The sequence below is a fragment of the Nannospalax galili genome, unplaced genomic scaffold (genome assembly GCF_000622305.1).
Source record: "Nannospalax galili isolate Female #2095 unplaced genomic scaffold, S.galili_v1.0 scaffold429, whole genome shotgun sequence".
Classification (NCBI taxonomy): domain Eukaryota; kingdom Metazoa; phylum Chordata; class Mammalia; order Rodentia; family Spalacidae; genus Nannospalax; species Nannospalax galili.
Window position 1 is genome coordinate 707,950 of NW_008360330.1, and position 16,878 is coordinate 724,827.

At 37.2% G+C, this 16,878-nt stretch overlaps 1 protein-coding gene and 1 pseudogene across 5 annotated transcripts in view; one reads left to right on the forward strand and one right to left on the reverse strand.

Moving 5' to 3' along the window:
• Nucleotides 1-16,878, forward strand: part of Rabgap1l (RAB GTPase activating protein 1 like) — an 848,174-nt gene that overhangs the window by 241,408 nt on the left and 589,888 nt on the right. For all 5 annotated transcript variants that reach the window (XM_008826096.2, XM_029560173.1, XM_017796360.2 and 2 more), the window contains exon 12: nucleotides 9,870-9,963. In XM_008826096.2, the coding sequence (XP_008824318.1) occupies nucleotides 9,870-9,963 (94 nt within the window). The remainder of the gene's footprint in view (nucleotides 1-9,869; nucleotides 9,964-16,878) is intronic.
• LOC115068969 lies at nucleotides 7,728-8,136 on the reverse strand (annotated as a pseudogene).

Here is a 16,878-nt window from a genome sequence, read left to right on the forward strand (position 1 = left end):
CCTCCCTCCCTCCTTCCCTCCCTCCCTCTCTCTTTCATACAAACACACTCAAAGAATGAATAAAATAAAAATTAAATAACCATGACACTTCTAGACTGACAGGTATCATTATTAAATTTTTCTGTCTGCTCTCTTTTACATGATTAATAAGCTTTTGGGCGCCTGCTCACTTATTTAGTTAGAAGACAGTCTATAGTTACCTGTAGTTTGTATCTTTTTAAGCAATAATCTATTTACTCATGTAAAATTAAGAAAAAAACCTTTTGAAAACCCACAATTATATTTTTTCCTCTTTTTTTTACATTTTTTATGTTATTAGTAATTATTATTTAAGAAAAGACCTATAATCCAAGCACTTGGGAGGCTGAGGCAGGAAAACCATTTCAAAGGCTAGTCTGGGCTATATAATGAGAGACCCTATCTTAAGGCAAAGCTAAGGAAAAGAAATATGACATTTTATACTCTTTTGGTCCTAATATCTATTTTGAACTTACAAAAAGAATTGTATATGTGTGTTTGTTTATATATATTCCTTTGTAATGTCAAATTCTGAAATTTTATTTTTATAAGTAAGATGACAAACCTTACTAATAGGAGTACTTTCCTTGTTTTCAAAGGAGAGAGTGGCCAAAGAGAGGAGCTCTTAAATTGGTTCAATTGAAGTATCATACATATTTATTTTGTTTGATCTAAAATTTGACATGATCTATTGTACCTTCTTTTGGTGGTGTACAATCAGCTACTGCTCTTGCATGCTAAAAATCTGTGAATAATAAGAGATAAACTTGGAATGCTTTTCTAGGTACTTTGAAGTGATAGGCAGAAAATTTAAAATTCAGTCACAAGAATGAAAGTGGTAGGTAAACCTTGACTACTACCATGTTCCAAACACTATGCTTAGTAGCTCATAAATATTTTCACTTAATTTTTTTCAGTGTTTTGAGATTGAGATATTGTTTCCACTTTAGGCATGGTTAAATTGGAGAAAGTCATAGTCATACTGTTTGGGTCCGATGCTGTCTGAGGTACTCTGTTTAATTCTGCCTTTTAAAATAGACCATCACACTGAAAAGATGCTGAAATAAATATGTTCACGGAAAGGAGTAAAGTTAGGCATTCCATATTCAATTCCCTAAATTAAGTATGGTATCTTAGAGAGCTTTTGTAATTAAACTTTGCCGAAGAAGTTGAAACTTTGCAAATTCACTTAACTCCCTTAATGTCTTTGAAGGTTCAGAAACTCCATGCACAGTTAAAAGATGACATGCCCTCCTGATGAGTCACAGTCCCAAAACCTTGGCACTTGTCTGCCTTAGGAAACTTTGTTCTTCACCTTTCTCTCTCTAGTTTCTCTATATTTATGAGCATTTTCTACAAATAAAATTGTAACAAAGAAATCCTGTTACTTTTTCCACTTTTCAATGTTGTTATGTTTTAATGGCTACTTCATAAAGATAATTGCGGCACTCAAAGAGCTTATTACTAGGAAAGGGGAAGAGATACGTAAAACATGAATGCTACAGAATTTATCTAAAAATAAAACTGGTATGTTTTATTGAAAACCTTATTGACATTATGATACAGAGAGGGAGGGAGGGAAAATGAGAGAGGGAGGGAGAATGGGGGAGAGAGAGAGAGAGAGAGAGAGAGAGAGAGAGAGAGAGAGAGAGAGAGAGAGAGAGATAGAGAAAGAAAGAAACTAGCCAGTCTTCTGAGGAATTAAATTAGTAAAGGAATTAAAAATGCTTGAATTGTCCCTGCGGTTCCCTTTAGATATATTACTCTGTCTCTCACCTGTCTATATTTCATGAGTTCAGGGAAATGAAAAAAGCATATTAACTAGCTCCACTTACACCAATTCATTGTTCAAATCCTACTTGCTGTTACCATAGTATTCTGTATATAGGCATTCAAATTTTTAAAAAGAATAGTGGTGTATAATATATCTAACATATATAGAGCCCTTGCTTTTTGCCAGGGATTCTAATATATTTTGCTTATAATTCCTTGCTGATTTTTTTATAACTCATCTGTGGAACAGGTACTATTATTTTCCTAATTTTAGAGAAAGAAAAGTGAAGCATAGAGGGATTAAGTAACACTTGACTACTAAGTTGTGGACCTGATTTCAAGTCCAGTCAGTTTGACTTCAGGATCCATGTATTATAAATGATGTATTGACCTTAGTTCCCTTTACCCATGCCTACACTTAGATACCTATATACCTGTCCTGACTGGGGCAGTTACTTGACAGTAACTGTCCTGAGTGTGACCTCCAGAGTGTGTCACTGCTTCTCGGGAATGCTTAGGACAGGCACATACGTAACAGAAGAGATTCTCCACACGACTGATTGGTTGCAGTATGTATTTATCACACAGTTAAAGCATAACAATACACATCAACACAAACACTCAAGGGGAAACCCAGTCCTCTAACAATTCAGAGTCCCAAAGTCTCAAGGGAATACCTTCCAGAGGTTAGTCCTTCCAGTACTCCATGTGGAGTCACTCAGTGTCCGCCGTGATCGCTGCACTCTCCCGGCTGGAGCTGTCAATTCGCAGGCTCTGATCACGTCTGGTCATGGCCAGCTCTCTCCAATCCAACAGAATTTCAGCCTGGCCTTGGGCAGAATTTTGGTCTCTCGGGCGATGCATCAGAATGAGGCCCACAGAGTCAGCGTTTCGTGTAGCCAAGCATCTATGAAGTCCTCGAGCTGTCAGTTTTTGTATGTTTCTTTTGGGCTGGAGTCCTTCTGACTTACGTCAGTAACTTTAGCTGTTTCTTGAGATATGGCTTCTCCCAAAGGATTACTCATCTATCACACCCAGGCGGTCAAGCTACTTAGGTTTGGCTCTCAAGACCCCATCTGCTCCACACAGTTTCACATAGTTTCTGTGTGAAGTGATAAGTGAGCCTGAGAAGCCGAGAAGTTCCCAGTTTCTAGTTTCATTTCAAAGTCACTCTTAATATCCACCTTAATTTATGCCTAATTTCCTAATACATTCAGTACAATACCAAAATGTCACTAATTTTTAAGGTACATGTTTCTCTCTTATTGTAAGGACTTTTCCTTCCTTCTTTCACTCATTCAGGAAACAAAGTATTTTTTGGCCAATTGGTAATCTACACGATGGGAATATAGAGGTACAAGTTACTTCTGATTGCCAAGAAACTCTAGTTTGATGGGTGAAGTTGTACAGGAAAATATTACTTTTCTATAATGAATAAGCCTGAAAGGGGAGCACTTAGCACAGTCTAAAGAGAATACTCTCAACCTGAATTTCCATGTTAAGGTGGGATTTAGTCAAGTCAAACGCCTTAGGTTGTATGGGAGGGATAGGAATTCCCAGCCTTGTCAATCCTGTTTGCTCCTCTCTCCCTCCTTCCTCTTTCTCTTTAGTTCCCTCACTTTCCCTTCCCTTCCTCCTTCCCTTTTCTTTTCTTTTTTTTCTTCTTTCCTATATAGATTAGGATTTAGTCACTTTTCCAAACTTTCATCTTTTTATTCATGGGCTCTTTTTCTTCTGTTCTCTGTCACGTTCTCCACTTGTCAGCTTCTTCACCTTGCTTTCCTATACTTTTGTCGCCTGTCTTTTTCATTCTTATTTCTTTCTCTATGTCTCTTATTTATGTCTTTCATCCTATTTAAACTCTATTTTTTATCAACTATATTAGGAACTTTATTTTCCTTCATTTCCCTTCTTCCTCTCTAACAGGTTGGTCAGTGAGTAAAAGCACTCATAGTTGTAGATTTTTGTAGCAAAGAAGATGAGTCTGGTACACATTCTTGGGGTCACTAAGATATTAATTTCATTGCACTTCTTGGGCAACAAGGGGAGTTACATCTTTTCGATTCTGTCGGTTTAAATTTACAGTTCGATCTGTGGCTTGCAAATTAGTGTTTCATGGGCATGCTGTTTTTTAAATGCCTTAGCTTTTCCCATTTTGGCTCTGGCTCTTAGCATTTACTAGAAATTGGTGCTTGGCATGCATACTGGTATCTGTTAAATGCCAAGTACAGCCTCCTCTAAAAAATGTGTTAGGAAAAACTGTAAGGAGAAGGAATATTTAACTCTGGAATCAATTTAAGGTTGAATTCTGTCCCTCTATCACTTTTTAGTAGGATAACCTTGGGCAAATTACCTGAACTTTCTGTGCTCCGATTTTCTCATTTGTAAAGTGGGCAGACTCGAAGTGGTAAAGAAGATCAAACGGGACAGTGTATATTAAATGATGCTTTAAAATGTAGAGCAGTGCCTGGAATAAGATTGTTCTTTTAAAGAGAGGACATTCACTAGAAGCCTGGGACTCCCTATCCTTTGTGACTCAATTCCATTTTTCCTTTCAAATATGTATCCTCTAACTTACATCCATGTGTTCTGTAATTGTTCTACAGGGATCAGATTTTACTTAAAATTGTGTTCATTTTCTTTTGTTTTTCCTATACTAAACTAGGCTTTACAGTTCTTTCTTTCCTTTGTTAAATGGAAAATAACTTCAGAGATTTCCAGAAAGAAAATACATTGCATTGTCAGTAATAATTTTATAGTTTATTAAGCAGGGCTTATAATAATAAAATGTATTTTCAATTCATATGGCAATAGAGATTTCTCAAAAGGTAAAAATCCCTTTGAAATGGTTATGATCACTATGCATACATGTTAATTAACACTATTTCACAAGCATAACATTAAAAATGAAAGATATGGTTTGTAAATATTTAGTGTTTTGTAAGACAGGTGGTGCCACATAATTAAATTTGGTGTGCTTCTTTTCAATAAAAGGTCTATGCCATCAAATTGTGTTAATCCCAAACCTAAAAAAATTATTTTTGAGGGTTGGAGAGATGGCTCAGCAGTTAAGAACATTTACTGTTCTTCCAGAAGACCTAGATTTTATTCCCAGCTCCCACATGGTGCCTAACAACTATCTATAACTCCAGTTCTAGGAGATTGGATGCCCTTTCTGACCTCTGCAGACATTCATTGCATGCACGTGGTGCACTTACATATATGCAGGTAAAACATGCATACACATAAAATAAAAAATAGTAAAAAATTCTTTTAGATTATTCTATGTGTATGCCTGTTTTGCCTGCATGTGTGTAGGTGCACCATTACATGCAGTACCTGCAGAGGTCAGAAGAGCAAGTTAGTACCCTGGAACTGGTTATACTGTAATTTAGCTAATAAAACATCTATTAATGGATTCCTGATAGTTTTCACTTTCCTATTATTATAGGCAGTGTTACAATAAAAAAATTCTTTTACATATACCTTTTTAGTGTGTGTGTTTCTAGAGGATAAGATTTTAGAATTGGAGTTGTTGGATTAAATAGCAGGTGGCTTTAGAATTTTAATACATTTATAATTTTGTTTTATTTTTATTAATCCAATTTTTCTTTGACAGTTTCATACAAGTATACAATATATTCTGATTACTTTTCTTCCACTCTCTTTTCTCCCACTTCTTACAACCCCTCCACCTCATTTGCCATATTGACATTTTTGTTTTGTTTTGTTTTGTTGTTTTGTGTTGTGTTGTGTATTTTGTTTTGTTTTGTTTTGGTTTGGTTTGTTTTGGTTTGTGACCCAGTGAATTTAACTGGGCCATTTGTGAGGACATGGGTTTGGAACTCTACATTGGAGCCTGGTAGGCTCACCAGTGAATACACAACTGAAGGCAATGGTTTTTTGCTTGCCATAATCTGTCCATTCCAAGAGTAGAACTGGCTCTTAACTGCTGACCCATCTCTCTAGTCCTTTAAAACTTTAAAAATGGGCTGGAGTGATGACTCAGTGGTTAAGAGCACTGGCTGCTCTTGCAGAAGACACGGGTTTGAATCCCAGCACCCACATGGTGGCTAATAACCATTCATAATTCCAGTTCCAGGGGATCTGACACCCTTTTCTGTCCTCTGTGGGCACTGCATGACATGAGTATGCTTACATACATGCAGGTATAACACTCATACACATAAAATAAAAATAAATAAAAAAATTAAGAATGGGGCTGGAGAGATGGCTCAGCAGTTAAGAGCACTGACTCTTCTTGCAGAGGACCCAGGTTTGATTCCCAGCACCCACATGACAGCTAACAACCATCTGTAACTCCAGTTCTAAGGGATCTGACATCTTCTTCTGACCCCCGCCAGCAGTACGTTATATGGGTGCAATTACATACATGCAGACATTATACTCATATACATAAAATAAAAATAATATATGAAGTATTAAGAAATATGTAAAGAATTTAAAACAATGTATTTTAATTAATTTTTAAAAAAATTACCACTGAGGCAGGGTTGCAGACCCCAGTGCTTATGAGGATGTCAGAGAACAGCCTTTTTGTCTTTTTCAGTTAAAAAAATTTTTTTGAACATCATACATGGTATAGTCTTTGAACCATTTTCATCCCTCCCAGTCCACCTCTAACTCTTCCCATGCCTGTCCACTGTTTCCCAATTTCCTGTCCCCTTATTATTGTTACATATACTTACATCTACTTATAGATGTACATATATAATTAATACACTGAGTCCATTCAGTGGTGCTTGTGTGTACCTGTGTTTAGGACTGCCCACTTGAAGTTAGATAACTTCTCAGGGAGTTCTGAGGAAAAGCAATTTTCCCTCCCTCAGTATCCATTGATTGCTTGAAGCGCTTCATCTTGAAGTGGGTCCTCTTGAAATTTCCCCAATTACCTTGGTATGTCAGCTGACTTTGTTATTATATGCAGATTTTGTTTGACTATCATACTGTGGAGATTTCATTGCTTTAGCTTTCTTATCATGTTTAGAATGCCTTAAGTAGCAGCAGGTGTTTGACCCTCTGCCTTCTGCATTCTCTCCACCCCTTCTTGCATGATATTCCCTGATCCTTAGGGAATTTGCATTGTAGATTCATCATTTAGGGCTGGGCACCTCAGAGATGCTTTGTCTCTGTTTGACCAGTTGTGGAATTTTACAGTAGTTTCCTTCTGTTGCAAAAAGGAGCTCCTTTGATGAGTGGTGAGAGGTACACTTGTATCTAAGAATTTGGAGCCAGTATCCAAGAGGACAGCCTTTTGGAGTTGGTTCTCTCCTTTCATTTTTTACTTGGGATTTGAAGATCAAACTTGAGTCTCTGGACTTGCAAGGTGATCTTTACCTACTGAGTCATTTCATGGGCCCAACTTCTTTTTTAAACTTCTTTGACAATTTCAAACATGTATATAATGTATTTTTATCAGAACCACCTCCCCTATCTCCCTCTCTTTATCCCCCTCCCATTCCTTTTGGAACCCTTCTTCCTAACATGCTCCCCTTCCTGCTTTCATTTGTAGTTTGTTTGTTTGTTGTCCTTACAACCCACTGATTTATTATTATTATTTTTAAAATCCACACTTTATTGACATTTCCTTAGTTTTAAGTCCAAAAATATTTAACAAGTTTATTTATAATTGTTATAAAGTTGAACTGTTGAAACTTGTCCCCTGAAACATTCTGACTTGCATTAATGCTTTACATCCCACATTTATATTCACACACAAATGAAACATTCACACACAAATAAAAATGGAAAAACTGCCAATACCTGATTTCTGTCCCTTATTTTTCCATGAGCAATCATATACTTAGGCACCTCTTGACCCCGTGGGGAAAAATATCTAAAATTCAGAACTACTGATAACAGGAAGAGGGGAAAAAATAGTTTTAGAATGAATTGTTTCCCCTCATAGTGGATTCTTAAGCATGTTCTCCCCATATGCAGCATGCTAGCTGAATATCTTTTGGCATAATTGTTACTTGTTTGGCATGGATAGCACACAGGTTGGTATCTTCCAAAAGGCCAACCAGATAGACCTCACTTGCCTCCTGCAAAGCACCAATAGCTACACTCTGGAAACACAGATGTGTTGAAGTCCTGAGCAGTTTCTTGCACCAGGTGCTGTAACCAGAGTTTGTAAATCAGTTCAGTGGACTTCTGTCAGGGTCTAATTTCATGGAGTGCCACAGTACCAGGCCTGTAATGATAAGGTTTTGTCCCCCCTCCAGTAGAGGTCACACTCTTGAGAGCAGCTTTTGTAGTGAATTGTTTCCTGGGTTCTTTACCACCATTGAATTTGTGGGCAGTCTGCTTTGTTTGATCCTTCATTTCACAGTATAGATACCTCCTTATTTAACCCCTTTCTCCTTGGGCTAGAGCTCAGCTAGCAATGTGGTGCCATGTTGGTGCTGCAGCAGCTGTGACCACCAGTAGTGCATTCTTTTTTTTTTTAAATATAAATTCTTAATTGAATTTTTGTGTATTTCCTACATAAAATCATCTTTGTACTCCCTTCCCCCTTCCCCTTCGGCAGCCTCCCAAAGCACCCCCCTCCTCGGCAGTTCATACATTCTGTCATTTGTATTAAGGACTATTATGTAAAGTTAGGGTCCTGAGATGTCCCTCAGTGCAAGTTTGTCCTCTGGGGTTTAGTCAGCCTATAAGTCTCTCCCTTCAAGATCATCTCTTCCTCCCTCATCCAGCAGTATTCAGCTTCCAATAATTCTTCCACTATGGTTGGGGCTTGCTATTCATTTCCACAGTTTTGTGCTGGGGTTTTTTCTGCCTGTTTGCACGATAACCCACTGAATTTAGCTAGGGTTGGTTGTGTGAGCCCAGGTGTGGAATTTTTTACTGTATCATAGGCAACTTACCAGTGGCTATACCTCTGTAGAATAAATGACTCCCCCTCTCCCAGCATCTACCAGTAGCTCCTCAGCTGTGGTGAGGTGTTATGTGCCCCTTCCTCTCCATGATAGTATGTTGATGGGCTCGATCTAGTGCAGGTCTTGTGCAGGCATCACAGCTACTTTGAGTTCATGTGTGCAGCAGTTTCATCATGACCAGAAGACAACATTTTATAGCACATATTTCTATCCTCCAGTTCTTACATCCCATTATGTACTCTGAGTGAAGATGGGGGCGGAGGGGGTGATCTGGATATCTCATTTAGGGCTGAGCTATATTTAACAGTCACTTATTCTCAGCAGTTTGATCAGGTACTAATTTCGGCATTATTCACTGAGTACTTCAAAGAACTAATAGCTCCTTTAATGTTTATTTTGTTTTAATTTACACTTAATATATTTATGGGGTGCAGTACTGGCTATTGTTTCTGATAGTTTCACAGTCGGCAGGAACATAGAGGTACCACTAAGCTCTATGTACTGTTTGCTTTGTTTCTGTGTGTGCCACAGGTGGTCAAGCCCTGCCATTCTCTCAGTTAGCTGAAACCAAAGAGAGCCTCTGAGCATCTTGTGATGCTCAGAAAGTGGGATGACTGCCTTTGGTTTCTTTTCCCCGGAAAAACTGTGAGCACTGGGGAGTGCTCGCCACCTGGCTCTGCCCATGTGCAAAAGTGAGATGGGTAGCACAGTTGGAGTGAGGCTGTCCCTATGATTCATCTCATTTGGGTTTGTTTAGTTCTTTATCCTATATGTATGTATTCTATTGTTTCTATGTGTTGGGACTTTTCAAAAGTATGTTCTCGTTTGTGGATAGATGGTTGTTGAACTATTTGTGGGGAGGAATGAGACCTAAGACCCCTTACTCTGCCATTTTCTGACGTCACAACTCACAATTAGCTTTTAATTGTTGTTCTTGTTGAATAAAGCTATTTACTATAGCTATCTGCAGATGAGAATTTTATAACATTATTGAAAATCTTATCTGGGCAATAAAGATAATTTTCATTAATGAAACTTTTACTCTTAATAATTTTGCAGTGGGTGTAAGAATATAAAGTGAAATAGTGCTTGATTTTTGTTAGATGGTCATGTTTCTTGTTTTATGATGTATAAGTACTTTAATATGATGCATGTTGCTTTTTTTGTATTCTGCAGAGAGTGATAATGAACTCTCAAGTGGAACAGGTGATGTGTCAAAAGACTGTCCTGAAAAGATCCTCTATTCTTGGGGAGAATTGTTAGGAAGATGGTAAGAATTTATTGTTATTATTAAAAATTTTATATTTGTATAATTTGCTTTAATTTTATACTAATTAAAAATCTATCAGTTAAAGAAAATTTAAAACTATAATATTAAAAGCTTTCTTGGGGCTGGAGAAATGGCTCAGCGGTTAAGAGCACTAACTGCTCTTGCAGAGGACCTGGGTTCAATTCCCAGCACCCACATGGTGGCTATGAACTGTCCTTAACTCTAGTTCCAGGGGAATTGGATGCCCTCTTCTAACCTCTGTGGGTGCACTCACATGCATGCATGCAGTAATACACCCATACACATTAAAAAAAGAAAAAACTTTCTTTAAATTATTTATTTGGTGGTTTTGTATTCATGATGTGTACGTGACAGTCTGTGTGTAGTCAGAGGACAACTTTGTGGAGTCATTTTTCTCCTTCCACCTTTATGTGTGTTTCAGGAATCAAACTCACATCTCCAGGCTAGGGTGGCAGGCAGCTTTAGTAGCCGAGCCTTCTTACAGGCCTTAATGTAGTTTAAAACATAAAAATTAAAATGGGTTTCATAGATACCTTCATATTTGTCTAGATCTGTAATGGTTCATTTTAACTTTCAGAAGTTTTCTCTCCCACACACAATTTGAAGCTTACATGAAATGAACAAATTCCTGGAAAGGTTGGAAGTGCCAAAATTCACTTAAAATGAAGCTACCGGAATAGTCTGATCTCTTTTAACCAAACTGAATTCATTTCTTTGTTAAAATATTTTTTGGAAGTGGGGAACAGGGTCTCACTTAGCCAATTTGGCCTTGAATATGACTGAGGATAACCTGAACTTCTGATTCTCCTGCCTCTACCTCTGCAGTGCTAGCTTTGGTATACCAGCAGGGCTTTGTGGATGCTAGGCATCTGAGCCATATCTTCAGCCCTTTGTTAAACTTTCTTAACAAAGAAAGCCTGAACCATGCTAGAAAATTCTACTAAACATTTTTAAAAGCTGTACTAAAATTTTATGTAAACCTTTCTGGAACACAGGAGTAATTATTTTCAATTAATTTTATGACACTAGTATGCACTGATCTCAAAACCAAATTAAAATATTATGACAAAACCACAGATTAATATCCTTCATTAATATAAGCTCAAAAATCTTCAACAAAGTGCTAGTATGTCAAATGCAATGATTTATAAGAAAAAGGAGAGTATAGCTTTACAATGGAATTTATTCTGGGAAAAGACATCTGGGTCAGCATTTGAAAAGAAATTATTGTAAGTCATCATGTCATCACCAGAAGAAAACTAGAGTAATTATATCATTATTTAAAAAAAAACTGTTTGAAAAAATCTCAGCATTCATTTATGATAAAACTCTGAACAAACTAGGAATCCAGAGAACTTTCTCAACTCTACTATAGGTACCCATGAAAAACCTACAGCTAACTGTTTGCAGAGTAAAATCTTAGGACTGCAAACAACACAGGGATACTCACTTTTAGCATTCTCATTTGACTAGTGCTGGAGATCTTACAGAGTAAAGGAGAAAAAGCAAAAGCAAACAGGGTTTGAAAGTAAAATACAAAATGATGTTCATTTTGTAGAGACATGATTTTTGTTATAGAAAAGAATCAGAAGGCTGTTGTATGTATGCATTGAAACACTGGAAAATAGTAATGAAAGAAGTAAAAGAAGACCCACATAAATGCATGTTCTAGTTTGGTTTCTGTTGCTATGAGAAACACTAACACCAAAAGCAACTTGGGGAGGAAAGAGTTTTTTCACCTTACTGGTTGCAGTCCGTCTTTGAGGGAAGTTAGGGCAGGAACAGAAGGCAAATATCTGGAGGCAGGGACTGAAGCAGAGACTATGGAGGAATGAGGTTTCCTAGCTTGTTCCCTCTGGCTTACTCAGCTACCTTTCTTAGACAGCCCTGGCCCACCTCCTTAGGGATAGTATTGTCCACAGGGGTTTGGGCTCTCTTACAACAATTCTCAATTAAGAGAATGTCTCACAGACATGGCCACAGTCCATCTGGTCTAAACAATTATTTAGTTGAGGTTCCATTTTCTGAGGTGACTCTAGGATTGTGTGAAGTCGACAGTGAACGTTAACTGACATTCTACCTCTCGTCATCCTTGATACCAAATATATCACCTTAAATGATAAGCTTTCCTTTCTTGTTTGTCCTCAAGATCTCACATTAATATAAAATACAATACAACTTTAAAAGCCCCACCATCTTTAAAAAATTGCAACACTTGGGGCTGGAGAGTTGGCTCAGTGATTAGGAGCACTGACTGCTCTTGCAGAGGACCCAGGTTCGATTCCCAGCACCCACATGGCAGCTATGAACCATCCTTAACTCCAGTTCCAGGGGAATCTGACCTCCACAGCGTTGCATGACATGGGTGCACTCACATACATGCAGGCAATATGCTCATACACATAAAAAAATAATGATAAAAAATTGCAACAGTTTAAAAGTCCAAGCTCTCTTTGAAAAATCTAGTCTTTTAATTGTGGGCTCCTGTAATACCAAAACCAAATTATATACTTTCTTATTCCAAGAGGGAAGAACCAAGGCACAGTTATAATCAGATCAAAGAAAACCCAAAAGCCAACAGTGTAAATAGCTCAGTTTCTGACATCTGGGACTTACTCATGTTCTTCTGGGCTCCAAAGGGCTTGGGCTGTTGCACTTCTCTAGCTCTACCATCTTTAGCTCACACGTCTTGTCTCATAGATTCAGGCCAGCTTTACTCCATAACTGCTACTATTATCGATGGATGTCCCACAGTCTGGTGTCTCCAATATCCTGGGGTATTCATGACAACTGAGACTGCACTTTTACCAGTGGTCTGGTCTGGCTTTTCTTACCTTGCCTCAAAGTGCCAAGCCTCAGCTTTCCATGATCTCTTATTCCTGCAATGTTCATGCTGCCCAAACTAGTACTACCTGGGAGACTTGTACATTACCAAGCCCCATGGCAGCATGAGATGCAGCCTTGACCCCCTCTTGACCACACCTTCTATGTGCTGACCTTGGAAAACTATTTTCCCAGAAGATTTTAGCCTTAATGATGCTGGTCTCTTATTAATCACAGCTTATTTTCAACCCCAGCTAACTAGCATCCATTGTTTCAGTAAGGTAAAGGTTTTTCTTTTACAGACTGTTAAAAAATTTTTATGTGCATGAATGTTTTTCCTACGTCTATGTAATTGTGCCTGGGTCATGCACTTGCCCATGGAGGCCAGAAGAGAGCATTACCCTGGAATTGGAATTACTGATGGTTGTTAACTGCCATGTGGGTGCTGGGAGTCAAACCCTGGTCCTCTGCAAGAGTAGCCAGTGCTCTTAACTGCTGAGCCATCTCTCCAGCCCCATTTCTACAGAGTCTTAATTCAAATATATCACACAAATGTCCCCTGATAGAGTCTCTGAGGGACTCTCAAAATTCTGACACTTTACAAGTCAGCCCTCCACTGCCTGTATTTCGCTCAGTAGTCTTATCTTTCAAACTTCCAAAGGAAAGCCCATTGATCTCTGAGCACTGAATGGCTTTTCCAGCCTAAAATTCTAAAAGCTTCCATAATCCTCCCCAAACCAACAAGGTCAAGTCTGTCAAAGTGAGACTCCAACTCTTTGGTACTAATTTCTGGCCTTGTTTTTTTTTTTTTGTTGTTGTTGTTGTTGTGATAAATATAAATATCATGAGCAAATACAGCTTGGGAAAGAAAATGTTTATTTCATCTTCCAGACTGTAGTTCATTATTGGGGGAAGCTAGGTGCAGCCTGATGGGGAAGTTGTTCAGCTGAGATTGACCTTTCCCCAAGTGTGTCTAGGCTTGTGTGAAGTTGACAAAATCTAACCAGCACAGCTGAGATGATGTGTAAAGGAAGCTGTGAAGGTACACTGCCTCCTGACTTGCTTCCTCTGGCTTGTTTAGATACCTTCCTTATATAGCCAAAGCACACTTACCTAGCTGAAGCTATGAGAATGTTCATGTATACTATATTCATAGAATGAAAGAATTGCTATTGGGGCTGGAGAGATGGCTCAGCGGTTAAGTGCACTGACTGCTCTTGCAGAGGACTCGTGTTTGATTCCTAGCACCCACATGATGGCTAAGAACTGTCCTTAACTCCAGTTCCAGAGGAATCTGACACCTTCTTCTGACCTCTGCAGCATTGCACGACACGGGTGCACTCACATACATGCAGGCAATGCACTTGTACACATAAAATAAAAATAAATAAAAATATAAAAAAAATCGTTATTAAGATTTAATTTCTTTCTAAAGTCACCTATATTCTTAGGGAAACTGCAATAAAAATCCCAGAAGAAATATTTTGTAGTTTCCAAGATGATACAAAAATTTATATGAAATGCAAATGAATTACAATAGCCAAAACAATTTTGAAAATCAAGAATAAAGTAGGAAGACGGTACTTTTTAGCATTTATTGCATGAATTGTGAGAGGACTGATGCAAAGATAGGCATATGGCATGTTGGCACAGAATAAAGAGTTAAGAAATAGAGATACATAATCTAAATATTCTCAGATAATATATACCAGGGATCAAATAATACTTTAAAAGATAACCAACATAGTTAGCCATCAGAAAACTAAAAATCAGAAGTATTGAATACTGATTAAAAGTACTGATGAGTGGACATTTCCTATTACAGTTTCCTATCTCTTCAACTCCATGAACACTTCATATTCCTGTATTCATTTTTATCTTGACTCTTGTTTTAATTTCTTTTCTATAAAATCGTAACAGTTGACTCATTCACCCAGTGGTCTTTTTCTATTTAATCATCTGTTCTCTCTTAGAAATCCCTGTGAACACTGATGATTTAGAGATAAGACATGAGATAGTTCCTATTCTCAAAGTTTTATCATGTTGAGTCTTTTAAGCAGATAATTGTGATACAATTGGTAAATACTTATTGTTAATAATCTCTACCCCATGGCAATTTTCAGTGTATTCAAAGTAGAAAAAAAAGAGAGTAAAGAATTATGTTCCCACTTCCCATCAAAATAAAGGTCCTCAAATATTTTTAAGCTGATATTCTCATTAATGGTTTTTAGTTTTTTATTTTCATTTATTTATTTTAATTTTTAATTTTAATTTTGTGGTAGTGGTGATGAAACCTAGGATTTTAAACATTACAGGCAAGCACTCTAGCATTGAGCTTTACCCTTATCATTGAAAAGTTTGTTTTAAATTTTGAGATGAGGTTTTTGTGGTGATGTCTTAAACTCTTAATCCTCTTGCCTCAGCCACCCCAGGTACTGGAATTACAGGTGTGCATTTATATGTGGTGATGCTTATAATTTATTTAGTAAGTTAATTTGAGGGTAGTTGAAAAAAACACCCTGATTTTAACAGAGAAACTAGTTGTTGGTGATTGTATGTACTGATGAAGTCTGTATTACATTGATGGATCTTATGTCTATAGAACAATCTCCAAGTTGAAAAAGACTCCTGACATAGAGTTTACAAGGTTTCTCAGCCAAAATTTTGTGTACATCAGAAATAAAACATGTATATTTTCAGAGTGATATTAATATCGTTTTAGACATTGATGAACATTAATGTTAATATTTTTATTAATAACATCTTTTAGAATTCAAAACTTTGTTAAAAGAACCTGAGGGAACTGTTTTGAAGAACTAAGATGACTGAGTTTTAAATCTTTACAAAGCTTGCTGAATCTTTTCCATTTCAAATTTTTAAATTTCATTTGAGTCATTATCGCATTTGTGTCATGACAGTAGATATGAAAAGCATAAAATTTGTCTATTTAGAGAGATTTTTGTGTGTTATACAAAATTGGCATTAAAATGGTCTTCAGACTCTCTGTTTTAAACAGCATTGTTCTCTAGGCTTAGAAATGTTTAAAGTGTTAGGAATAATAGGCAGACATTCACGTGAAGGCATTTTGTGACTTATTAATGTAAGATGCCTGCTGTGTAGAGTCCTCCCTTTCTCTTACCCTCCCCCCACACTTTTGAGATAAGATTATGGTATAGCACAGGCTAGCCTTATACTTGTGGTCTTCCTGCCCCAGCCTCCTGTGTTCTGAGTTTACAATATACATGACCATGCTTCGTGAAAAATGTGTTCTTAATCAACCTCATTTAACCCCTGCAAATGATCAGGAATACAACATCTAAACTGAGTAGAAATTTGGAAGATTACAATCAATAAGTATAAACTTACATAGCTTCCTTAATTAATAGAATATTCCATTCTTTTAATTGAGCAGGGGGAAAAACCCTCAACAAACAACAAACAAATCAAAATAGAAATGTTCATTCTTCATCTTACTAATGATCTTTAACTTACCCCTTTTCTTGATATCTCCCATATTCTTTCTATCTTTTTCCTCTCTTTTCTCTGTCCTCTCCCCTTCCCTCTCTTTTCTCTTCTCCTTTCTCTGTTCTCTCAAATCTGTTTTCTGGAGATTGAACCTGGGACTGATGCATGCTGTGGAAGAACTATGCCATAATGTTTCTTAAGATATCTGTATCTAGATCTAGATCAATAGACATGAAAAGAGAGAGACAGAGACAGAGGCTGACTGCATCTCTAGATTTACTACTGGAGAAGAAGAAATTCCCAACCTTACTTGTCACCTCTTCTTGTAATTTCAATTCTAACTTTTCCTTTTTCTGAGAGTTTTTTCAATTAGTCAAGTTGCTGCTCTTGTATTCCATTCTAGCCACCTACTTTTACCACCCCTCTATCAAAATTGCCTTAGTACACTGTTGACCTCTTAGTTGTCCATTCCGTGACTTTCCTTATCTCTTGGTTCTGCTGGTTTTGTTTGAAATTATACCTTTCATTTGAAATTCTGTCTTCCAGTGGATAGTTTTGAAATCAGAATTCTTATGTAGGTAGTTTAAGATCCTTTTTGATTTAAAT